Raw genomic sequence first — 26,542 nt, forward strand, 5'->3', positions numbered from 1 at the left:
CCTGGGAAGGCAATGGAAGATGGCCCGAGTGCTTTAGCCCCTGCACCTGTGTAGGAGACCCAGTTGGAATTCCAGGCTCCTGGCTGGAACCCTAGCCCTGGCCCTAAATGAGACTCACAGTGCTATGCTTGCCAGCCCTGCCCAGCACGCACGGCCAGTGTGTGGCAGACGCCCAGAGACCGCTGCCAGCACCACCCACAACCGCATCGAACCTGGAACAATACAGAGACGGCCCCAGCAGGTAACCAGGCTGTCCCCACGTGGCCTCCAGGGGTGCCACTGCCACCACCCCCCTTTCATCAGGATCTGGGGGGCGGTGCTTGTCTAGGTCCCCTGAGTGTTGGAGGAGCTCTCTGGCCACTCTCAGAAAGCACAGGAAAAGACTGTGGGGGAGGCTGGGCCAGGCCCCCTATGCAGAGGGCTCCGTCAGCGGGGGGAGGCGAGCCCGGTGCAGCAGACCCCCACCCCCGGCCGCAGGACCTGGGGAAACTCCACTGCCTGGTGTCGTGTGGGGGCAGGGCGGATGCTGTTGGTGATGACACCAACCCGAGGATTCATTCAACCCACAAAAAGCCCACAGCACAGAGCAGTCTCACTACCCAGGGCCTCCTGGGTCACTACTGGCACTATTATTGAAAGAATGACCTTTAAGTGAAAATTCTGCCTTTCACCTACTATAGAAGAAGAAAAGGACCTGGTCAGCATTTCAATGACTCTTTTTCACCGCAGTTCTAGGGGCCCACAGAGAATGTGTGGTGCAGTGGGTTAAGCCACTGCTCCTCCCATAGGAGCGCTGGTTTGCGTCCCGGCTGCCCCACTTCTGATCCAGCTCCCTGCTGATGCGCCTGGGAAAGCAGGCCCAGTGCTTGGGCCCCGGCACCCACGTGGGAGCCCTGGATGGAGCTCCAGGCTGTTAGCTTCTGCCTGGTCCAGCCTTGGCCACTGTGGCCATTCGGATGGAAGATCTCTCTCTCTCTCTCTCTCTCTCTCTCTCTCTCTCTCCAACTCCACCTTTCAAGTAAATCAATAAATCTTCAAGGAAGCAAACACAGGGAGCGGGGAGACCACGCAGCCACGCCCCTCCTTCCACCTTTTGCACGTCTCCCGCAGGCTCCCGGGGAGCGCATCCACCGGACCCTACTAAGGTGTGAGTGACTCAGCAGGAGACCGTGGTCTGACCTCACCCGTCTACACCGCTCACTCTGCTCATCTGCCCCGCGTTCCTGCACTTGTCCCCAGAACCGCAGGAGGGAGGTTCAGAGAGGTCGCAGGGCTCCTGAGTGGCAGAGCCGGGACTCAGGCTCAGGCAACCTGCTCCCTGCCCCCCTCAGCCACCGCTGAGCCCCGCTTCTCACGCAAGGGGCTCTCTCCTAGAGCTGACACTTCGACTCCCACGCAGGGATGGCTGGAGCCGCACCTTTCACCCAGGACGCAGGTCACCCCCGACAACCGCAGACGCTGGCTCCTTCCTTCTGGAATGTTCCCAATCCCTCCGTTCGCCCCAGAACTGAGTCAAGGATTATTTTAAAATCGCACACGGGCCGGCGCGGTGGTCTCTGCCAGCGCCTTCTCCTCCCGCGGGCCTGCCGCCCGCCCTCACAGACGCTCACATAGCCAAGTCTGAAGCAGCCGCCGACAGATCACTTTTGAAAACGGGAACAGCGAGCGAACATCTTCTCCAATGAGAAGTGCAGGCGGGTGGAATTTTCGGGAAGCAGAATAGAGTGACCAAAATAGAAACCCAGCAGGGCAACTTACACCGGGGCGGCAAAGTTAACTGGTGCCTTCAGGTTTGAATGCTGGGAAAAGAGAAGGCAGGGCTAGGCCTGGAAACGGATGCCCCTCAGACAGGCCATGGAGCCACAGAGCCATGGCCCATCCCTGTCCAAGGTGGTCAGCCAGCCCCGCACGCCATGAGCTCACGGCCAGAGGTGCTGTGAGTTCCGGGTCCTGGGCTTGAGACATCACAGTCTATCACCATGGCAACACTCAGGATGCCACCACCTGGCCCCACAGATCTGCAGCCAAAGAGAGGGGCTGCAGGGACCACGCACCGGAGGGGGTGGGCGGGCTGCTTTCTCCTCTGGCGGCTTGCACAGCCCACAGGACAGACTCTCTCTACGAAGCCACAAGACCGCCTTCCACCCAGCCACAGTTCCAAAGCACCCCCGAGGCCCCCAGATGCAGCGTCACGCACATCACGCACACGGGCGCCGTGAGAACAGGATTCCCCACCAGTGAATCAGGGACACCACTAATGACAGAGACGCGGGCTGGCCCGCCTGCACTCAGAGGTGACACACGCGGGCACAGCGCCTGCATGTCGAGAAATTCCTCCCGGATAAATCAGGCGCACAAGTGCCAGGAAGACGAGGCGGGGCGCTCGCCATCCTGGCTCGGCCACGCGAGAGCCCTGGACAAGGCCACCTTGAATGCTCCGGTCTTTGCTGACCCTGTCCCAGCAAAGACAGCTGTCTGCCTCCTCCAGACACGCTCAAACGCAGGGCTCAGTCGCCCTGCCCAAATCGGCCGCCATGAGGCCAGGCGCCGGGGACACAGGCCCCGGACGATCCGCAAGCAATGAGCCTTACAGACGGGCTGCTGGCAGCGCCCTGTGCAAAAACACTCGCGCCCACACGCTGACGTGGGAGGGCGGGCAGACGCATGCAACCTGTAACCCGCAGGCCTCAAGGTCACCTTGGAGATGGAGGCAGCAGGGCTGGGGCTTCCAGTAGATGCAGCCTTGTCTGCCTGGAGGGACCCTCCCGTCGCTGGGCTGAAGCCGCCTCACAGGGCCTTCCTGCCTTGCAGAACCCCAGACTGCTCCACCTGTTTTTATTCACTCCACCTGGTGACGGTCCCTGTGCCACCAGCTTTTGCGTGCACTGTCTCTCTCTCAGGCAGGAGGGCTGTCTCCAACATCTCTCCTACACCTAGAGAAACTGAGGCACAGGTGCAGACACCCCCAAGATGACAAAAATAGGGGCAAAGCCGGATTCAAACCCAGGCGTCGAGGCCAGCGCTGTGGTACAGCGGGTAAAGCCACCGCCCGCAGTGCCGGCATCCCATATGGGCGCCGGTTCCAGTCCCAGCTGCTCCTCTTCGATCCTGCTCTCTGCTGTGGCCTGGGAAAGCAGTAGAAGATGGCCCAAGGGCTCTGGCCCCTGCACCCACGTGGAGACCCAGAAGAAGCTCCTGGCTCCTGGCTTTGGATCAGCCCAGCTCCACTGTGGTGGACATTTGGGGAGTGAACCAGAAATGGAGGACCCTCCCTCCCTCTCTCTGACTCTGCCTTTCAAGTAAATAAATATATCTTAAAAACAAAACAACAACAAAAAAAAAAAAAAACACGAAAAAACGAGAGGTCACTTGCGCACAACACAATGCACCAGTGCTTCGTGTCCGTCGCCTGCCCTTTTGTGGGGAAACACAACTTGGGACACACAACGTTCCCATCCCCCTGCTGGGCTCCCCCGTGATCCCACCCAGGAGCCACCACTTGCCGGACTCCTCTCCCCACAGGCTGAACCTGAGTGACCTTGACCCTCACACAAACACAAATCCGCAGGCCGGGCGCGTGGCGCTGCGTTCGCTCAACAGTAAGTCAGCGACAGCCTCAGCAGGTGCAGGAGCCGTTTCCATCTTATTACCACGGAGCAGCTCGCGGCAGGGACACACCGGAAGCCTGATCCAGCCGGCCTGCCGTCTCTCCAGACGGCCCCTCGAGGCCGGACTTGTGATGGAGGGGCCTGTGTCTAAAGCGCATGACAGACAGCAGGATCCAGCTGGCTTCCCCCCAAAAGCAGAAGGAAAGAGCTGGGCAGAAGAATGAGCCAGAAATAGGTTTCAGATGGCCTTGTTGTCATACTGGCCAGCACAGCCCCTTCCCTTCTCATCCCCTAAGAGCCCCAGCCAGGAGCCCTGGTCACCCTGACACCAGCCCCCCCGGCGGGCGTCCCCCTGTGGCCTGCAGAGCCCAGCGCCAGGCTGCGTTCGGTCAACTTTGGAGTCAAGTGCAGGCTTCCCCTCGGAGGGGGGGAGGGGGCGGCCCAGGCAGCCCTGGCCTGGGGCAGAGATTTACCATCCACACCTGCTGGGGCCTTCATTGACACTTTTCTCCAGGGGATTTCACTTCTGTGTCCTGTGTTCGTGGGGGTGGGCACACGTGCAGGGGGGTGGGGGCCTGGCAGCCCCTGGCCATTAAGACATTCCTCCCTGTCCAGCACAACACAGCGCATGTCCCGGACCTGCAGCCCCCCTTCTGGGGACCACTCGCATCCACAGCCCCTTCCCGCGGCTGTCACAGAACTCTGCAGGCACCGGGACCTGGGGGCCCTGCCCGCCGGGGGAACACGGCCGCCTCGGCAGGCAGGCCCTAGCAGGTCTGCTTTCATAAGGACTCTGACAAATCCCAGCTCTGCGGGCTGCTTTCTTGCCTCCAGAAAGCTCACCCAAGCGCGGCTCCATGAACATTCACACGGGAAGGGCCGGCTTCTCCAAACGCAGTTTATGAACTCACACAGGCCCAGGAAGAAAAATGCGCTTTCACAAATCCGCGGATTGAAAGGTCGAGAGGAGCCCCACGTGCCAACTCGGGTAAAGCAGCCTACGGTCTCCCCTGGCTTGCTTCTTTTTGCAGGGGGCAAAAAGAAAAACCAAGGGCCCTGCAGAGAAACTGGGGACAGAGGGACAGGTTAAGAAGACACCACTGGGATCCACCTGGCAAGACCCAGATGGCCCGTGTCTTCAGCAAGAGCTTGCCAAGAACAGGGACCGGCGGGGCTCTCGGAGACGGGAGAGACGCAGCGGTCAGTCTGACCACACACAGCGGACGACTCTCGCTTGCATCTCGATTCAGACAAAAGCGTGTGAAACACCAGTTGTGAGAGCAGCCAGAAACCCAGCCGCTGGCTCTGTTATTGAGTCATTTCAGTTGGAATAACAGCATTGGTGTTTTCTCAAGAGTCCTTATCTTCGAGAGACAGGCAGACTATTAACAAAATATCATGCCATCTGGAATTCGATTCAAAGTAACCAGAGGTGGGGTGGGCAGCATGTGTGGGCTGGAAGGGAGGGAGGAAGACGCCTTGCTGGAGCTGGGTGACCAGGGCTCATCAGGGCACAGCACCATCTCCACTTTTTGCATATTCGGGGGAAGTTCACAAGTTCAGGGGGAGAGTCAAAGGCAGTTCCTCCACCAGGCTCTGCTCCAGGTAAGCAGGCAGACAGCTCCTGGGCCAGCCCAGGAAGGACCCCAGGGCCACTCCCCCATTGACTGACTCCCTGAGCTCGGTTTGAGAACAATCAGCAAAAACCTAACCTCGAATCAACCCAGGGAAGCTGGGTTTAGCCAGAGCCTGTGGCTATTTCCTGTGCTGGGGAGGGAGGGAGGAGGAAGTCCCCTGTGGGAGGGGCCACAGCAGCCCCTCCCTCCCAATGCATTTTCAGCGCTGTGCCTTCCTGGCCATGGCTCAGGCAGTCCCATGGGACCAGGATGTGGCACCTGGGGAGCCCCTGCATCCCGGGGAGAGGCAGCCCCAGGGAACCTCCCAACCATGGAATCTGGACAACGGAGGACATTTTTGTAGCCAGCCCAGTTCTAGGAGGGAGGGGCAGAGGAGAGGTTCTGCAGTCAGATGGGAACAGGCACAGGATCAGACAACTTGCTGCTGGGTGGACTCAAGCCCGCCACCAATCTACCCCGCCAACCCCCCAGCCAGCATGCGCCTTCACTCCCTGCCCACCCTCTCCTAAGGTCCGGGACCCAGCAGAGACCAAGGCCAAGACCCTGGCCTATAAGCAAGCAGAGCCTGCAGAAATTCAGGAGGGTTGGAGTTCTCAGAGCTGGCTGCCATGGCCATTGTCACCGCACCTCCACGTCACCCCCACTACCCGTGCCTGATCACATGGCCTCCCGGGAATGTCACGTGCGCCTGAGCAATGGACGCCGTCTTCACTGGTCCCATTTCACAGATGAGAAAACGCGAGCCCAGAGAACCGAATCACCCGTCCCGCGGCCCACGGCAAAGGAACGGCCCAACTTCTCATCCATCTGTTCGGCAAATACGTGCCGTGTGTTTGCTACGTGCCAGGCAGCTCTGCTCAGCCAAGGTCAGCCAAGGCAGCACATTCAGCCAAGATTTTCTGATTTCAGACCTGGTGCTCTGACTTGCTGAGCCAGTGAGGTGGCGGGAAGCAGTGGCCTCCACCGGGACGGGGAAAGAGAGAGAAAGCAGCGGGACCCCCTTCGCATCCTCGTTGTTCATCTCTCCTTTTTCTGGAAGAGGATGATCCCATCAGGGGAGCAGCAAGCCCACAGTCTGCATTGGCATCCACACGAGGAGCGAGCGCCACGACACTGGCTCTGCCTGGGTGCGGGGCGCCTTCTGGCTGTACACTGCAGAGCGTGGGGGATCCCAAGTGCCCTGTCCTCCCCCCACTTTCTAAGGCAGGACTCCCAGCCAAGTGAACTCACCCCCCAAGAGGCTAAACATTGGCCAGGGTGCAGCCGGGGAGAGGGTGGCGCTGAGGCAGGATTGAGACACGGACGCCGCCCAGGCTGCCTTCTCCAAATTGACTGAACCGGCCACCTTGCAGGGCCAGCGAGCTTGGGGAACCAAGCTGACACCATGGCCACGGGCGTTCAGAGCGGCTGCTCCCCATCCAAACCCACGCCTCCTTCCACCGGGAGCCAGCACACGCTGCGTTCCGCAGTGAAGACTAAGGCCACCTCAGTCCCCTTTCCTCTGCCTCCCGACGCGAGCTGCGCTCAACTCCAGCCCCACTTCACCTTTCCAGCTGCACCTGGAGACATTATTTGCCCAAACCAGGCTTACGGAGGCCCGTCCTTAACTCCACACAGACGGCAACGTCTCTGAAAGCCGCGTGTGTTTAGCGAACCTGCTTGCTTACTCTAGGCCTCTATTTTTAGAAAGCACCAAAAAAAAAAAAAACCCACCAGATATTGTATCACAGCACCTCATTTGTCCCTATTTGTTTACCAGGCTGTGTGCCATAATGGCCTGGGGGCGGGGCAGAAAGGGGCAGGGACCACAGCTAATTCATCTCTCGACACCCGCTTGGCCTGGCACAAAACCAGCATTCAGTGTGTTGCTGAAAGCACTGGTTTTCATTACCCCTGCGGGGTCCCGAGCAGGTGCTCCTCGGTTGAAACCCGGAGGGCTCCCAAGACGTGGCATGAAATGCACACGGTGGGGGAGGCGGGGGACCGGGCACAGGGGACGGGCGATGCAGGAGCTACAGCTGCCATCAGCTTTCCCGAGGGCTGCAGTCCCAGAGCTTGAAGGATCCAGGAATGGACTCTACAAGGCAGCCAGCGGCCATCAGCGGGAGGCCGCTCCCCACCCCGAAGGGCCACGGTGGGCAGCTCGGGCCTTCCCCTCCCAGGAGGCGAAGGGGGCACACATGGGGTGTCTCAGGGCAGACCAGAAGGCAGCAGTCCCACCACATCCGTCCCCAAGCGGTACGCAGGAGAGCCGGCACCTCTGGGCCGCCAGGGATCCCAGCAGGATCCGAGTCGGCAGTATGCACCAGCGGACCACGAGGCTCGACTTCCAGGCTGCCTGGAGATGGCCAGAGCGTCTCCACCTCCGAGCATGGCCCTGGCTGTCACCCCACTGGGAGAGAGAGGCTACTTCGCACATCTCTAGGCAAATGTATTTGAAAGAGGAGGCGGACAATTTCTTAGCAAGATGCCATTCCCCAAGGCTGACTCCAGTAGAAACAAATTCCCAAGGACACAGCGGAGACAGCCCTCAAGTGAGGGCTCCAGGGTGGGCGTCCGGCCCGGCAGCGAGGCCCTCGTCCCGCACGGGAGACCGGGGCTGATTCTCAGCGCTGGCTCCTGACTCCGGCTTCTGGCCGACACAGACCCTGGAGGCAGCGGCTGGGTTCCTGCTGCACAAGCGGGAGCCCTGGGTTGTGTCCCCAACTCCCAGCGTTGTTGCGGGCATCCGAGGAGGGAGCGCGTGAATGAGCGCACGCACTCTCTCTCAAATGAACGAACAGAATTATTAAAAAGCAGCAGCTCCACACAAAGGCACCCGGGGGTTCTCTCACAACTTTACAACCCAGAATGCCCAGGGCTTCCCGAACCACCCTGGGCATAGAGGGACAGAGACCAACATCCCTCAGGAACGTTGCTGGGAAAACCTTACCATACCCAACAGACGCCACCGTAACGACCAAGTGGGGCTCACAGCACGAATGTCTCAACATTAGAAAATCTGTATAAGCCGACATATTAATAGGTCCAAGAGGAAAAAAATAATTTCTCCATAGATGTCAAGAAACTTTTGATGTGATTAAACTTCCGTGCCTAAAAAACTTTCAAGGAAACAGGAACGGATGAAAGGATACACCTCCTTAGCGTACTATACATCTTGAGCAGGTGCGTGGCCTACAAGATAAGGTGTCCACGTGCCATATCTGACAGCCTCGGGTTCAACACCAGATGCGGCTCCAGGCTCCACCTTCTTGCTTAAAGCAGACCCGGGGAGGTGGTGACGGCGACACAAGTACCCGGGTTTATGCTGCCACGCGGGAGAAATCAACCGAGTTCCTGGCTCCTGGCTTTGACTCCTGCTGGGGCTGTTGTGGGCATTTGAGGAGTAAGCAAAAGCAGAAAAGAGCTCTCTCCCCTCACTCTGTGTCTCTCTCTGACAATAATAATAATAATAATAATAATACATGCACACATCTCAATCCTAAAGCGAACACTAAGGGCCGGTGTCGTGGCATAGCCAGTAAAGCCATCGCCTATGATGTCAGCATCCCTTACAGGCACCGGTTCAAGACCCGGCTGCTCCACTTCCAATCCAGCTCCCTGCTAACAAGCCCGAGAAAGCAGAGGAAGACGGCCCAAGTGCTTGGAGCCCTGCACCCACGTGGGAGACCCAGAAGCAGCTCCTGGCCCAACCCTGACCCTTGCAGCCATTTGGGCAGCGAAACAGCAGACAGAAGATATGTCTCTCCCTCTCCTCAACTCTGCCCTTCAAATAAAGAAAAAAAATTTTTAATTAAAGAATAAAAATAAAGCCAGCACTAGAGGTACTCCTGCGAGAGCCAAGACGACGCCAAGGACGCCTGCTGTCCCTACAGAGGCGCCTGTTGGACAATGCAACAGACAAGGGATCCCAATGGAGGCTGTCGCTCAGCAAAGGCAGGAGCTCAGCCGTACCCCTCCCAGGTAGGCCAGGACCTGACACGGTAGGTGCTCAACATCACATGCACGAGCACCTCTCTCTCTTTTTTTTTTTTTTTTTTTTGACAGGCAGAGTGCACAGAGAGAGAGAGACAGAGAGAAGGGTCTTGCTTTTCCGTTGGTTCACCCCCCAACGGCCACTCCGGCTGGCATACTGCAGCCAGTGCACTGCGCTCATCCGAAGCCAGGAGCCAGGTGCTTCTCCTGGTCTCCCATGCCGGTGCAGGGCCCAAGGACTTGGGCCACAGCAGGGAGCTGGACAGGAAGAGGAGCGACCAGGACAGAATCCACCGCCCCAACCGGGACTAGAACCCCGGGGGTGCCGGCGCCGCAGGCGGAGGATTAGCCTTGTGAGCCACGCGAGCACCTCTCTTAACATAAGCAAGGGTCTGATCCAGCACAAGGGACCGACCGGACCCTGTGTTCGTGGAGTTGAGCGAGTTCACGCACCGCAGGCGGACCTAGCCCCAGGAGGGCGGGGCTCTCCTCCCAGGCCTCCTCCACGTAGGCAGAGGCCCCACTGGTAAACGCGTTCAGTCGCAGCCGTGCCCTGGCCGCAGGCCCCTGCCAGCTGCTGCACATGTGTCTCTCATCAGGGAAGGGCGCGGACCCCTCCCACTGCGGCTCCGCGCGGCGCCAGGCGCTGAAGCTCCTATTTCAGCTCTGCCATTTGCCAGCTCTGCTTGCTTGGGGAAGTTACTTCACCTCTCTGTGCCCCTCTCTGTGCGGGCGGAGATAACAGAACCCACTGTAGGCTTCGGGGGCCCAGTCCCACAACATGGGGCTCTCCCCAGAACTCCCTCAGCACCCCCACCAGAGCAGACCAGGACGTCTGTCCCCACGAGCAGTGTCTGCGGCCCCTCGCTCGTGCCCAGCTCACGGCATCACCAGCTCACGGCATCACCAAGAGCCAACCCCACAACAAAGCCAGGCCAGGGCTGGCCCCAGAGACTTCCATCTGCAGAAGCTGAGGGAGTGGGTGCTGTGCACCCCTGGGCGGGCCAGACCCACACCTGCGCCATCTTCCAGCAGCCTCTCCAAGCCACAGCTTCCTTTCTCTTCCTGAGCGCCCACTGTCTGAGCCCCCCAAGTGCCGGCACGGTCCCTGTGTCACTAGCAGATGACTCCAGAGTGAACTCTCTGCTCTCGGGGTTTCTCGAAGAACTTTCTTCCAAAGACCCCGGTCTGGCTGGAAACCCGATCTCAGCCAGGTGCTCACAGCCCACGTCAGCAGTGAGAAACCACGCCCTCCCCACTAATGAGGGGGCGCTGCTGCGCTGTGCGCTTCCTCCCAAGAACCCAGAGCTCTATTTTAATCACGAGAAGAATCTCAGAAAAACCCTGCATTACAACGATACAGCAAAAGGACCACGGGGGAAAAAGAAAAGTAAATTTATTCTGATGCAAAAAAAGGTTTGCAAATCTTTCCACCATCTGTATTTTTCCAGGAGCTTCTGAACGCCGCTCCCTCACAGGGATTTCAGATTCTTTTGCACCGAAGAAACTTTTAATTCCACTTTTCCATGAACTTTTTTGAAGAACTGGCCTCCACCTCCTCCGTAATCCTCACAACTGTCAAGGACTTTGCAAACCTGAACAAAGTATGGATTTTAAAAATCATGTGCCGACACTGGTTGTTAATCACAAGTGCCCCACGCCGGCGTGAGAATTCATATGAGGAATGGGAGCAGCGTGTGTGGAAGCTGTGTCCTATCTTTGTAACATTTCTGTAAATACGGGGCTGTTCCAAACAATAAAGTTTATTAAAAAAAAAAAAAAGATTCCGGAGTTCTCACTGTGGTCATTTAGATACCCATCTCATGGCCACCAAGCCCCGCTTGCCAAGAAAAACGGTAGAAGGACCTCCCACCAGATTCAGCTCGGGAGCTATTTCCTGGAAATCCCCACCCCTGCCAAAAAAAAAAAGTTAACTTTTTGCAAATCTGGGAGCGGTGTAAGTATTAATTTCCTCCAAACACAACTTTAATCTTAATGAACAGAGAGACCACTGATGTCAGCACGGAGAGTCTGCAGATTCCTAATTGTATTTTTTCAAAGTAGATCTCCAGACTGGGAGTCCAGAAGACTGATCCCCCTTCCGGCTAATTATTTCCATCCCCAGCCCAAAGACAAGTTTGCTAGCCATTACCACCTGCCCTCATCCAAGTGAGGGCAAGAGCCGACGACGTGGGGCAAGCCCCGCACCTAACGTGGCCAGCGAGGACAGGTAACTGCGGCTCCATCCCTCCGCCGGACCCAGCGGCTCCCGGCAGGAGGGCGCCACCTCCCCACCGTGCGGAGCGCAGCCCCACCCCCTCCCCCACGCAGTCAGGCCCCGCGTGCGTTTGGAAGTCGCCGGCAGGTTCCCCGGAGCGGCGCCGGCCACCAGCACCGGCTGGCCCGGGCTGTCAAAACCAGGAAGCCTGCTTAAGTTTTCTGCTGTTTGGTTTTTTCCAGAACAACCTGCTAACCAGAAAAATACCGCGCGGTTGCGCCTGTGACCTCCTCCTCCCCCCGCCCGCTGCAGGCGGAGCGCGGCCCCAGCCTCGGGAAGTCCCCGGCCCCGGCCCCCGCGCGGGAGGGCAGCTGAAGCCCAGCCACACACAGCCTTCAGCCCGAAATAGCGCCAGCTCCTCTTCCTGAATGCACACCTCCCACCCACCCTTTTGGGCCTGGGGCTGGACGATCCCCCAGACACAGCAGCAGCGGCAGCAGCATCCGCCCAGGAGGCCGCGGGCGCCACCGCACATCAAAGTCAGCCCTGGCCGCTTCTTGCTCAGTTTCCACACCAAGTCCCCAGCACGCGCTGCTCGCACGCGGCGGCAGCGCGGGAGGGGAGGGGAAGCGACCTCCCCTGGCCCCCAGTAACCCCTATCTGCCTCGGCCCATCCCCAGCTCCACGCAGCTTCCTCGCCGCCTCCCTCCGGAGCGAGCAAAGCCCTCCCCGGTCCTCTGCCGGCCACTCCCAGGCAAGGAGCCTGCAGCCCCCACCCTCCCTGGCACCTGCCGCCTTCGGCTTCGAACCCGACGTGCGGCCGCCGGAGCCTCCTCCCCTCCCTCTCACCTGCGGAGGGCACCGCCCTCCAAGCCCCCCCGAGGAAGGGTCGCACCTGGAGCAAAACAGGGCCCCCTCCGAGCCCACGCCCCAGGCCCCAGGCCCACGCCCCTGCCTGGGCTCCGAGGCCGGGCCGGGGGAACCGCCACGGACCTTCGATGGGATTCAAATAGTCATAGTCGAAGAGGATGGAGAAGTCGAACTCTTCCTGGGGGCTGCCCCCGGGCTCGGGGCCCGAGGCGTCCCCGCCGTCGGGGTCCGGCTGCGGCTCCGCGGCGTCCATGGCGCGCGAGGCGGCGGTCGGGAGGCGAGGCCGGGCGCAGTCGGCCCCTCGCCCGCGGCGGCACCCGGCGGCGCGGCGGTCGGGCGATGGGGGTCGCTCTCCTCGTGGTGACGCACGCGGGGCCCGCGGATGGCGCGCCTGGCGCAGCGGGACCTGGACGCGCCGGGGGAGCGCAGCGGCGGCGGCGGCGGCGGCGCGGGCTTCCTGCTCCGGGAGGCACCTGTTGCAGCCCCGGGCGAGGAGGCGGGGACAGCGCGGCCGGGCCGGCGAGGGCGGGGCCGCCACCCGAGGGCCCGGGGCGGGGGGAGGGGCGCGCGGCGCTGGCCGCGGGGGAGGAAGGAGCCGCCCGCCGGCCTCGGCGCACCGCCCCGGCCCCGCGCTGTGCCACCGTCGGGCGCTGGGGCGGGCGGCCGCTGCCTCCCACCCTGCCCCGGGAGCGCTGAGCACCTTGCCCGGCCCAGGTTCCAAACAAGAAAGCGACTGCCGCTGGTGGGTTTGCCCTAGGAACTAAGGAACCCTTTCCTTTTCCCGGGCGCGCCCACTCCCTCTACTGCAGCCCCAGGTCTCCAGGTGCCTCCGTGTGCCCGCAGCTGTGGCCTGATTTTCACGCCCCTGAACTCAACCTCCCAGGGCCTAGGAAGGAAATGCAGGTGCGCGGACAGCACGAGCCCCACCCTCACACCCAGCCCTCAGCAGCTCCCAGGGTTGCTGGGTTCTGGTAGTGGGAGAGGCGTCAAGGAGACTGGCAAACAGAGTATCCTTAGGACAGAGGCTGGGGGTGGGGGAGCGCGGGGTTCCGGGCAGGCCACCCAGACTGCGCCTGGCTGATGGGAAGCCCTGAGGGGAGAGTGTTCTCTCTAGAACCCACAGAAAGGGCAAGCCCCCCCCCCGGGGGGGGGCGGGGCAGCAGGGCTGCTGGGAGGTTGACAGGTAAAGGGGACACCTGGATGCTTGCTCAGAGGGCAGCAGCTTCTCAGGCCCCTCCCTGGAGTCCAGGCTGGGGGTTGGGTATTTTTAATCAAGCACCTAAGGTGCATGTTACACACAGGTACAAACACTACAGAAGAACCCAGTACTACCCCCCCCCATAAACGGACTCGGGGGGGGGGGGGGAGATTGGGACGGGGCCTCCAGGGCTCAGGAGAGCAGCGGAAGAAGCCTTCCTCGGGCTTTCAGACAATGCTCCACTGGCAGGTGCAGCGGATCGAGGGGACACGCCTACAGCCCCACGCGCTCCACGGCTGCATCTCCAGGGACCAGACTCCTTCCCCGTGTTCCCGGGAGGATGGGGAGGAAGCGTGTGTCCGGAAGAGGAAGGAGGAGGGCAGAGGGTGTGCATCTTCCACGGAGCCACCTCTGCTGCACGTAGGGGTTTGTGCAAAGCCGTCAATCATCACTCGTCCTACAAGCCTGTACTGAGCACCTGTCAGGAACCTGGCCCTGCTGCGGGGGCAGGGAGGCAGCTATTGCAAAGCAGTCTCTGCCCTCGTTGGAGCTTAGGCACAGCTAGGAATTGGCTCTTCAAACTGCACTTAGAGCAGTGGGCCTTTTTTATTTATTTGAGAGGTAGAGTTACAGACAGTAAGCGGGAGAGACAGAGGGAAAGGTCTTCCACTGGTTCACTCCCCAAATGGCTGCAGTAGCTGGAGCTGCGCAGATCCAAAACCAGGAGCCAGGAGCTTCTTTGGGGTCTCCCACGTGGGTGCAGTGGCCAAGGTCTTGGGCCATCTTCTGATGTTTTCCCAGGCCATAGCAGAGAGCTGGATCAGAAGTGGAGCAGCTAAGACTCGAACTGGCGTCCGTATGGGATGCTGCGCCACAGCGCTGGCCCCAGACCAGTGGATCTTAATCCAGGTTGTATATTGCAATCCCCTGGGGGCTGGCACTGTGGTGCGGTGGGTCAAGCCGCTGCCTGCAACGCTGGCATCCCATATAGACACTAGTGGGTAGTGGGCTTTCTGGCTGCTCCAATTCTGATCCAGCTCCTTGCTAACGGCCTGGGAAGGTAGTGGAGGATTACCCAAGTGCTTGGGCCCACACACTGTGGGAAACCCAGAGACAGCTCCTGGCTTCAGCCTGGCTCAGTCCTAGCTGTTGTGGCCACGTGGGGAGTGAACCAGTGGATGATAGGTCGCTCTCTCTCTCTCTCAATCTCTCTCAATTACTCTGCCTTTCAAGTAAATTAAAAAAAAAAAAAAATCACCTGGCAAGCTGCTAAAACATTCAAATCCCTGGGCCCCACCAGACAACAATGTCATCAGGAGGTTTGAGGGCGGGCCCGACCCTAGGCAGGTGCTCCCACTGTGCTCCTGTTTAGGGTCAAACTCCACCCGAGGCCCCTGCGCCTCACTGGCACTCATTTCACAGGCGTGAAAAGCACTTGTGGTTGCCGGAGCCTGAGGAAATCCCCTAACCATAAGCAGAGCTTCCCTGTGTTACCCAACAAGGCCCCGGGGAGCGACTGATCATTTAGGTCGGGGAGAGCGTCAGGATCCAGACGCGCGCGGACGGTTATAGTCCAGGAGCCAGGTTCTCCTGGGCCCTTATGACAGGGGTCCCAGGGCCCAAGCCAGAAATGCGCTCAGCGCCAAGGAAGGGAACCAGCCTTTCCTTCTGCTGGAGAAAAGGAGAATAGCTAGTACTACCACCACTCCACACACACGTGAACACACACACGTGTGCACACACACATGCACGTACACACGCATCCTTCTGTAGAAAAGGCAAAAAGCTAGTACCACCACTCCACACACGCGTGCACACTCACATGCGCACACACACACACGTGCACATGCCCTCCCCCTACCCCCAGCAGTGATTAAATGCCTGTTACCCGGTGGACATCGGCTGACTGCCTACCCAGCAACGTCCTCCTCCCCCCCCCCCAGATGACAACCCCCCAGTGTGTTCCCTTCGGAGAAGACTTTGAACTTCATCTCAATAGAACTGTCGACAGCTGTTCCTCCCTCCCCTGACAAAGTCTGGATGAATGACCCCGTCTTGGCAATTAGAGAATTAGATCTCCACCAGCCCACGTGAGCTACTAAGGCAGGGGCCGTGGCTGCCTCATTCACCATGGATTAATGTGTACAGTAGATGGCTGGATGGGTGGATGGCTGGATGGATGAGTGGGTGGACGGATGGATGGGTGGGTGGATGGCTGGATGGGTGGGTGGATGGATGGATGGGTGGGTGGGTGGATGGATGGATGGGTGGGTGGATGGATGGATGGGTGGGTGGGTGGATGGATGGATGGGTGGGTGGGTGGATGCATGCATAGATGTATGGGCGAGTGGGTGGGTGAATGGGTGGATAGTGTTTGGATGACTGAGGTGTGAATGGATAGATGTATATGATATGTGGATGAATGGATGGATATGTGGATGGGTGTATAGATGGATGGCTGGGTGGCTGGCTGGCTGGCTGGACAGATGGATGGGTACATGGAAGGAAGGGGGGAAGGATGGATGTGTGAATGGACGGAGGAGTGGATGGATGGATGGACAGATGGATGCATGGATATGTAGATGGGTGGATGTGTGGGTAGATGGATAGATGTGTGGATGGGTGGATGTGTGGATAGGTGAGTGGGTGGACAGATGCACGGGGAAAGTTTGATTCTCCTGTGTGTCTAAATTTCTCTTGAAGGATCCTCCTCCCTCAGGATTACTCTGAATTGAAAGGGTTAAACTAATACAGGGAAGATCACTTTACAACTAATTATTCAATGCTCCAAAAACTCCAGCCTTGAGCAGATGGTTTGGGACATACTAAACAAGACTCCAGCTTCCCTACTTGTCCCTGTCTCTGAACAGTGGACGTCCTTCCAATGCTTCTAGAATTTGAAGTCTGCACCAAAGCACCCAGAGTTCTTTTTAAAAGAAGGTGTTCACAGGGCCAGTGCTGTGGCGCAGTGGGTTAACGCCCTGGCCTGAAGCGCCGGCATCCCATATGGGCGCTGGTTCGAGTCCCGGCTGCTCCACTTCCAATCCAGCCCTCTGCTATGGCCTGGGAAAGCAGTAGAAGATGGCCCCGGTCCTTGGGCCCCTGCACTCGCATAGGAGACCTGGAAAAGCTCCTGGCTCCTGGCTTCAGATCGGCACAGCTCCGGCCATTGCAACCAACTGGGGAGTGAACCAGCAGATGGAAGACCTCTCTCTCCCTCTGCCTCTCCTCTCTCTGTGTAACTCTGACTTTCAAATAAAATAAATAAATCTTAAAAAAAAAATAAAAGAAAGAAAAGGAAGGAAGGAGTTCGGATGAGGCGCTGGCCCACAGAAGCACTGCAGCAGCAGAGGCCGTGAGGAGCTTTTCTGGGTAGAGTCTGCCTGGAAGGATGGAGGGCGGGGAGGGGAGGCACATTTTCAGACCCAAAGTAAACCATCTGTGCTCTTAGGAACCAGGGCCAGCTGCAGATACGTGCCCTCTATGCCCCAGGCTGGGGTGAGACGGAGGCCTTGCAGGCACACTCAGGTCAGCCTCCTCTCTGCCCTGAGCTGACCTCCCTGCAAAGGCCGCGGCCCTTCCTCTCCCACAGAGGGGCAATGGGGAAGTGGTGAAGCTACTGAGAGCTGGAATCTTCTAGCATGCATTGGTGCTGTGCGACCCTGGCCCAGGAATGCAACACAAGTCAAGAAGCATTTACCAGGGTCGGCGCTGTGGCATAGTGGGTTAATCCTCCGCCCGTGGTGCTGGCATCCCATATGAGTGCCAGCTCTAGTCCTGGCTGCTCCTCTTCCAGTCCAGCTCTCTGCTATGGCCTGGGAAAGCAGTGGAACATGGCCCAGGTGCTTGGGCCCCTGCACCCACGTGGGAGACCCAGAAGAAGCTCCTGGCTCCTGGCTTCAGATGGGCCCAGCTCCAGCCATTGTGGCCATCTGGGGAGTGAACCAGCAGATGGAAGACCTGTCCATCTCTCCCTCTCACTGTCTGTAACTCTGCCTCTCAAATGAATAAATAAAAATCTTTAATTAAAAAGAAGCATTTACCGCAATGAATAACGAGAAACGAAGGGAGAAGGTATTACAGAGCCTCCGTCACAGAACCTGACGCACACAGGGAGTTCCCGCAGACTCCCCAGGGAGGTGAGGTTCATGCTGGGACTGTCAGGTTGAGAGGAAGTTAGCCAGGGAATAGCCAGGGAATGAAGTGACAGACAGGTGGGCACGTGAGTGCAAAGCCCTGAGGCGGCAGGGAGTTTGAAGCATGGGAGGACCTGGAAGAAGACTGGAGCGGCAGGTGCACACAGGGCGGGGATATTTGTCCATTTTCTCCAATGCAGTTTCTAGGGTTGCCAGATTCAGCAAATAAAAATACAAGACACCAATTAGATATTCATTTTAGATAACAAATGCGTTCTTATGACAAGTAGCTCTCACATATTATATAGGGCATGCTTAAACTAAAAAGCTATTCTCTGTTTGAATGCAACTTAACTTCCACTGGGTAGCCTGTATTTTCAAATGGCAACCCTGGCTGCATCCCCAGATCCTTGCAGCGTGCCTGGCACGTGCTAGCCCTCGCTAAGTCATGGCCAGCAGAGCTCCGGCCCAAGAGACCCTCAGTAAATGAAACCACATCACAGGAGGACCCCGGCCCCCTCTCTACTCCACTGGGAGACACACAGGGAGGGCCTGGAAACCGGCGGCGTCCTGCACATTTGTGGCCAGGCCTCCAGCCTGCTTCTAAAAGCTGCCATCATTGGCCGGCGCCGTGGCTTAACAGGCTAATCCTCCACCTTGCGGCGCCAGCACACCAGGTTCTAGTCCCAGTTGGGGCGCCGGATTCTATCCCGGTTGCCCCTCTTCCAGGCCAGCTCTCTGCTATGGCCCAGGAGGGCAGTGGAGGATGGCCCAAGTCCTTGGGCCCTGCACCCGCATGGGAGACCAGGAGAAGCACCTGGCTCCTGGCTTCAGATCAGTGAGATGCGCCGGCCGCAGCGGCCATTGGAGGGTGAACCAATGGCAAAAAGGAAGACCTTTCTCTCTGTCTCTCTCTCACTGTCCACTCTGTCTGTCAAAAAAAAAAAAAAAAAGCTGCCATCATCTTAGCATAGTACTTCATCTGCTTCAGTGGCTTCAGGAACATTCGGCCTGCCCGTGAGTTTTTTAAATTTTTAATGAAAAGATGAGAGACTGTTCGCTGTATAGGAACATCTTCAGTATTAATAGGAACTATGTCCTTGGGGTCCCCAGTAACCAGTCCAGCAGATGGGAATCCTCCCACCCCTTCCACGCTGACCTTCCCACAGGCATGAAGGCAGAAACGGATGGCCAGGGCCACGTGATCTTGCGCTACAATAAAAACAGCCCAGAACTGGGAGACCCAGGATCCAATCTGAGTTCTTGCTCTAACTCACCCTGTGACCTTTAAGTAAGACGCCTAGCTGACTTCCTGCACCTCGGTTTCTCCATCTTTAGGATGGGAGGGGGCAGAATTAGATAATTCCTGAGCCCCCACGCCAGTATTCAAGGATTCTCTCATGCTAACATGTTCACCTGAGTGGCAGACAGGGCCCGGGTAAGACAAGCAGACAGCGCCCGAACCTGGGGGAGCCTGCCCACAGAAGGCACCTGCACTCGGCTTAATGCGCCGCCACTGCCACCGCCACCTTTAAAGTCCTAATCATTGTTGAACAAGGAATGGTAGACGCCGTCTCATGTCACACCCTCGTCACCAACCCCACATCCTGACAGCCCCTGATACAATAAAACACAGCTCGCAAACGGCAGGCCCTGAACCGTTCCGAGCGAGATCTGAGAAGGGCGAGCCTCTCCAGGAGACCCCGGAAACAACCTGAGCACGCCCAGGGGTTCAGGATGCACGGCCACTCTCCATGTTGCTGCTGTAATTTACAAATGAGTGCGTTTGACTTCCACAGGGCCGGCAGTGGGTGAGACAAGAGGGACGAAATCCAAGAGGGTGCCCCAGAATTCAGGGGTCAGATAACCTAGATTTGCATGCAGTGTTTGAAAGAACCAAACCAAAACGGACCCAGAAATTCCAAGGTGAACAAACTCCTACAGCGCCAACAAAGGCAGGCGCCAGAGCAGCGCCGCCGTGCGGTGAAGATGGGAACCCGAGAACAGCGGGGACATGAGCCTCCTGTTGATTCTTACTTATCTTAGTTTATCATGGATTTTTGGCATTCATTTGTGTGGTTAAACTATTACATAAAACCATAACTTGTCTTGGTGACTGAGGTTTTTAACTTCCCTCCCGTCCCCGACACTCCTGCAGAGCCGTGGTTGGGAATCGGCTCTTAGCACTCAGGAACAGGAAGACGGTTTCAAGCCCGACTGTCACGTGCATCTCCCGTCTCCCACACGACGGTTGAAAGCCTGGACAGCACTGCCCAGCTGAGAGCAGGCTGCTCTCCAGGAGGGGAGGGCAGCAAAGGCAGTCAGCGAAATCCGCCGCCCGCGGGGCAGACGCCAGCGGTTGGCCGGCACCTCTCCCGGGAGAGCCAGAACCGAGATCCAGGTGTGCACTGGGGGAAGCGACACCCTGTACAGCCATGGTGAAGGGCACAGGTTCACAGAAGCCTGGCCAACCAGCCCACAGGCATCTCCTGTCTGGCCTGCCCCGTCGTTTTAATAGGCACTCACTTTTAAATTGGAAGATCTCGTGTAAATACCAAAATTCCCAATTCTTCCTAAAAAGTGGGGGATCCGGCCACAGCAGGCCCTTAATCCTGTTTGGGCCAATCATCCGGAGCAGAGTCGGGCTGTGCCTGGGGCCAGTGCTGCGGCTCTGTCCCCTCGGCACCTGCTGGCTTCAGCAGCACAGGAGCTCAGGACCTGAGCTTCCCGCCGGGTCCCTGCGCACCTCCTTGGTCCTGGCTTCACTTCTCCTCTGGGTGCCTCCCTTCCTTGGACAGTCTGCAGCCCACACCCGACACACGGATCCATGCTTAGGACAGCGTAATCCGCAGAGTGGCCCGTCCCTTCAACTCCTGTCCCATCAGCTGCCCTCCCTCGCCAGGGGGCTGCAGCGTCCGTCTGTGCCATCAGGACAGGCAGCAGATGGGGTGATTCTAAGCAGACTAAGCACTGGGGTGGTCTCTGCCCTCCCCCAACTCCTGACCACCTCACCTCGTGGGTCACCCACAGCCCACTGTCACCACCGGGTCACCCAGGCTGTCCTCCTCCAGGACCACAGCCCAGGGTCATGCTTCTCCTCTCTCTCACCATAGTCCGTGAAGATTTGAACACCCTTGTCTATTTCATAATCTTTTTCTTAAGATTGATTTTATTTATTTTGAAAGTCAGAGTTACAGAGATTTCCCCATCCACTGTTTTACTCCCCACATGGCTGCAATAGCCAGGGCTGGGCCACACCAAAGCCAGGGGCTTCATCCGGGTCTCCCATGTGGGTACAGAGGCCCGAGCACTTGGGGCATCCTCTACTGCTTTTCCCAGGCCATTTGCAGGGGCTGGATCAGAAATGGAGCAGCTGGGACTTGAACCTGCACCTATATGGGATGCTGGCATCACAGATGGCAGCTTTACCTGCTACACCACAATGCCGGCCCCCATTTCATCATCTTTGAAGTCGGGGCATGATGAGGGCACAGGTGAGCTCATCTTGGAGACCTCAGGGTTATGCCTTTGCAGCCCCCATCAGCCCAGCCAAACCCTGGAGGGCATCCCCTCCTCCCAAAGAGCACAAAGCAGCCGCTGGGCTCTGTCCCCTCGGCACCTCGCCAAGGCCATCACCAGGCTGGCATGTGAGTGACCATCCCCCCAGCTTCACCGCACCTCTGACTTTCCTGTGCCAAGAGCACCCAGCACTGTCACAAAGCCCCTGCCTGGACTCGTCGGTTTGAGAGACAGGAGTCGGTCGTCTGGAACCCACAGAAAAGACCCCTTGGTTTGGTGGGAAATGGATTTCTCCCCTTCAGGAAGGACTTTTGAGGGTCAGTTGGCTGCAGGAAAGCAATAGCTTGAATCTGAAATAATAAAATGATAGTAAACATGGCAACACAGAGCGACCCCGTGGCCTCTGCTGAGGACCTGGCCACGGCCCGCCTCGAGCCACCGAGCAGCCCCGCGAGAAGGAGCCCAGTGCACACAGCGGGCGAAAGTCCCAGGTGCGCCCTGCTCCTCACGCTGGGTCATGCCAGTCCTGCGTTCCTAAGACATTTTCGGATGAGACAGAACATGAAGAGAAAAGGCCATGACTCCCAGCAGAAGCAGAGGGTGGAGGGGGAGTGACATGCGGACTGAGGGGACTCTCGCCCCCGGTGGCTCACGTGTTCACGGAATGAACGGCTCTACTTCCCAGTGCCCGAGCTGCCGAGAACCCCTAGGTAACCTCAGGGCTCCAGGGAACAGAGTTTGAGAAACTGGACAGGGAGGCACTGCTTCTGATGCCCCCTCCTGCCCTGAACCGGCCCCAGCGACAGCGCCCTCCTGCCCGGTCCACCCTCGTGGGCTCTCACCCCATCCCAGCAGCCACTCCTCCCTGGCTCACCTCACTGCGGGGTCAGGGACCCTGTACAAAGGCAAATGGGACCACACACACACCACTGCTGTGCCTGGTGGCTCCTCACCGCGCCGAGAAGGAACTTCAGGGCTCTTAGGAGATCCCTGCGACCCTGGCCTGACCTGCTTCTGCGGTCTCGTCTCCGGCCACCCCACCCGCGTGGGGCTCCTGCTCTCCACGGAACACTCCACGTACCCCCTCTCCTCGGGGCCTCTGCACACACGGTTCCACCCCGCCCTGTGCTCTTCCCGGAGACGTTTCAGAGCGATCCCTCGCCATTCAGGCATCAACAGAAAGAAGACATCTTAGAGGGGAAGGGGCGCCCAGTCTGAAGCAGTGACCCCACCGTCACCCCCAACAGAGACACAGGGCCGGCTTTGCATTCATGGATTCAACCAGCCACAGAGGCAGAATAATCGGGGGCGGGGGGAGCATGGAAATCGGGTCTGGACTGGAGATGCGCAGTCTTTTAAAAGTGGCCATTATTCCCCCAAACAGCAAGGTAACACAAAGATTTGCCCGGCATTTGCACTGCACAATCGTCCCGGGTATAAGCGATCTGGACCCGACTCAAGGGTGGGGAACCTTGTCGCTGCCAAGGGCCGTGTAGATATTTTTAACATCAATCGTGGGCCGTACAAGATGACCCACCTGCCAATTCGTCTGCTATAGATTTACTGAATTTTGAGTTCTGCCTGCAGTCGCCTTGGCAGGGGCCTGATGATCTCGTGGGCTTTAAATGATGTTCCCCACCCCTGATTTCAATGTACAGTCACGTGTCACTTAATGGCAAGGGGATGTTCTGAGAAACACGCTGTGAGCTGATGGGGCTGTTGGGCGAGCCTCGCGGGGTATCCTCACACAGGCCGCACTGGCTGTGACATCACTGGGAGTATGGTCACCATCTGCACGCGGCCCGTCGTGGCCTGGACCACTGTTATGCACACAGAAGGACATGAGGGACCTGGGCATCCACAGATGTGGAATCCGTGGGGGGTCCTGAACCCACGCTCCAGGGAGACTATGTTCAAGTGCAACCCAAACACCTGCGACTGGGACCCTACTTGGAAACGGAGCCTTTGCAGATGTAATCACGTTAAGACAAGGTCACAGCAGAGCTAAGAGGTCCAATCCCATGACTGTGGTCTCCATCACAAGAGGTGAGAACACACTCAGACCCAGGGAGGCAGCCGTGCACAGAGCAGGGAGAGGAGTGACGTGTTCACAAGCCACAGCCTGCCAAGGAGATCCAGGACCCACGAGAAGCTGGGAGAGACAAGGCAGGTTCTCCCCAGCACCTGCACAAGGAGTACGGCCCTCATTCACAGCACCTTGACTTCTGGCTTCTAACTTTGAAAGTGGCCAGGGAATGCATTTCTTCTGTTGGAAGCCACCCGAAGAGTAGCCACAGCAAATGAACACACTCAGCACACCCCCATCTCACACACACACACACACACACACCCCAGGTCATTCGCAACTCCGTTCTCCTCTTCAGTCCCCAGCAGTTGAGACTGGGAGAGATCATACTGGACACTTCTTAGGTCACCACCCAGCACACAGGCTCATGTCGGGCAGAGTCTGCATCTGTTTTGTCTGCGGCTCCGCCCCCGACATCCTGGACACTGGCCAGCACACGGCAGGTGCCCTGAAACTGCTGATGCCTTGAAGAGGAGCTGGGAACTGGCTGGGCCTTCCAGCAAGGTGTGTCCACACAGGAGGACTGGCACAGGTGCGGGCACGGGGCAGACTGGGCGCGTGGGCGTGTGGGAATGAGAACAGCAGGTGGGGCAATGGTGCTGGGAACCTGTGCCAAGAGTCTCAGGCCATGGGGCCCTGGACAAATCCACTGTGACAGACAGAGCCAGAGAGGGGCTGATGAGGCTGCTGGGAACCACTGAGCAGCCCGGAAGTCAAGTTCAAGGGGAGAGAGGACCCCCGGGCCGGGTTTGCGGGGAGCCGGGCCCCTCCTCTCGGGCTCACATCCTGCAGCTGCAGGCAGAGCAGACAGGACCACAGAGCCCTTAGAAGCCAGGCCTTTCAGTGCCCATTGTAGACATTTATTCAAATGTCACACTGCGCCCCATAAAGATGTACAATTAAAAGAAAAAGAGGAGCAGGATTCCTAAAGGGGAGGGCCACAGGAGGGAGGGAGGTTGGGGGAGGAAGCCACAACAATACAAAAGTTGCACTTTGTAAATTCACATTTATGAAATAAAAAATAAAAAAAAGAAAAAGAATTTTTTTTTCCAAAAAAAATCTAAGCTTTGGAGCTCAGCTGGACCCAGTTCTGCCCCTCACGATGCCTTGACCACGCCCATCTTGGTTTTTCTCTCAAAGGAAGGTCACACTCCCTCGAGGCTGGGTTGTGGGACAGAACATGGCGACCTCCGCACAGTGGTCGGCCACACAGCCCCCGTCCTGCAGGGAAAAGACGACCACTCGCTGCTGCTGTCACAGCCCAGTGCACGGCATGCATGTGTGTGCCAAACCCAGGTGCAAAACCTCCCACAGACTGAGCCCAGCCAAGCGCCACGCTCTCTCCCTGATAACTGGGGAGAAGGACAGGGCCGAGTGAGGAGCCACGTGGCTTCTCTTGCCGAGGTGCCTGGTACACAGCTGGGCTCAGTTAGTGACAGTCACCGGGGTTGCTGTGGCGTGCTGTCACCACTGGGGGCTTCCTGGTCCAGTCTAGGGAGGAGATGTGAGGGTCAAAGGCCACGGTCATTGCTAAAGGAGGCAGAAGAGAGGGTGTCAGGGGAAGGGCACAGGGCATCAGGGTCCCCTCCACGCTGCGGCTTTTTTTTAAAAAGATGTTTTATTTATTTATTTATTTGACAGGCAGAGTTACAGACAGTGAGAGAGAGAGAGAGAGAGAGAGAGAGGTCTTCCTTCCGTTGGTTCACTCCCCAGATGGCTGCAATGGACGGAGCTGCACCAATCCAAAGCCAGGAGCCAGGTGCCTCCTCCTGGTCTCCCATGCGGGTGCAGGGGCCCAAGCACTTGGGCCATCCTCCACTGCCCTCCCAGGCCACAGCAGAGAGCTGGACTGGAAGAGGAGCAACCGGGACTAGAACCCGGCGCCCCTATGGGAGGCTGGCGCCGCAGGTGGAGGATTAACCTAGTGCACCAGGGCACTGGCCCCCACGCTGCAGCTTTAACAAGTCAGACCCCTCCCCTCCTGAGCACTGGTCATTCGTCCACTCATTTGTCCACCTACCCACCCACTTGACCAAAAGCGTTACTGAGCACCTTCTAGGTGCCGCATGTTTCCTGGCTCCGGGGACATAGATGATTCCTATCAGTGTGACCAGCACAAGAATGAGCCAGCACGAGACAGAGCCCAGGGACTCCACGGAGCCCCCAGCGCAGCCCGGGCAGCCAGCCTCAAATTCCTCTGCTAGCAAAGGAACCAGAGGGACCCAAGTGAGGACCCGACTGCTCTTTCCAGGTAAGGTACAAAATCCTCACTCACCTAGGCGTTGTGAGAAAACGCCGGAGCGAGCACTTGGGAACTGGTTTGAGCGGCGATTTGGGGGGGGGGGGGGGGCAGGGAGTAAATGTTAATAAATTATATAATAATGATAGCACCTGCTTACTGATGGGCGGGTTGTTTATTCAAAGACTGAAAACTTCCATGGATTATTAAATACTTGATGCTCCAACCCCTCCAAGGACCTCTCCTGCCTGGGACCCTCCCCACAATTCAGCAACTAAGGAGCTGAAGCCTGGCCCAGCAGGGGGTTGTCTGGGGACCCTGCCCCCACTGCTCCGGTGGTTTATATCCAGATTCTGCATTCATTAAACTACCGTGGGTTACATTTCGGTCACCCATGGGGAAACTGAGGCACGGGACAGTGGAATGACTTGCACCAGGTCACACGGCCAGCAAGTGGCAGAGCCAGGATTTGCACCTCTGACCTGAGGCCCATGGGCAACTCAGAAACAGGAAACCTGTCCCTGGCCTCTGGAAGTTCAGTTCCAACGTCTCCAGAAACAGGTGCCTCTCCCTGAAGTCCTAGAAGAGGAGGGGCCTGGGGGGGGGCGAAGGGTGGGGGCCGTCCAGGTAGCCAGGGAAAGCCTGGCCCAGAGAAGGGGGCCCGCAGAGCGGGTCTCTGCTCTGTGAACACAGAACACACGCTGCTTTCGGTCCCCCGTGCTGGCTGGCTGGGGAAGGGGGACCTTGTGCCTTCACTCCCCCGGGGCAAGCCGAGGCTAGGACTCCCCCCCACCCCGGTGTACAGATCAGTGACTGCCTCAGTTTCCCCATCTCTAACAGTGACGCCTCCACCCTCCTTGTCCTCCCAGAGGCCCCCCCATTCCCTTCCAGCTCATGTCAAGGATCAATGTGGGGTTGGGGAAACAGCCCAGCCCCGGGGTCTGGTCCCACCACGGTCACCTCATCTGTCAAAGGCCATGGTTAAAATATGAGGATGGGGCCCACTGTTGTGGTGCAGTGGATTCATCCCATATTGGAGTGCAGGTTCGAGTCCCG

General features: G+C 58.2%; 1 protein-coding gene across 1 annotated transcript in view; it reads right to left on the minus strand.

The window, feature by feature from the left end:
* Window positions 1-12,561, minus strand: part of NFATC2 (nuclear factor of activated T cells 2) — a 119,479-nt gene extending 106,918 nt beyond the window's left edge. The window contains exon 1 of the mRNA XM_062204365.1: window positions 12,432-12,561. Within this exon, the coding sequence (XP_062060349.1) occupies window positions 12,432-12,561 (130 nt within the window). The remainder of the gene's footprint in view (window positions 1-12,431) is intronic.
* Window positions 12,562-26,542: the final 13,981 nt, after the last annotated feature.

The sequence above is a fragment of the Lepus europaeus genome, chromosome 10, assembly GCF_033115175.1.
Source record: "Lepus europaeus isolate LE1 chromosome 10, mLepTim1.pri, whole genome shotgun sequence".
NCBI classification, from domain to species: Eukaryota; Metazoa; Chordata; class Mammalia; order Lagomorpha; family Leporidae; genus Lepus; species Lepus europaeus.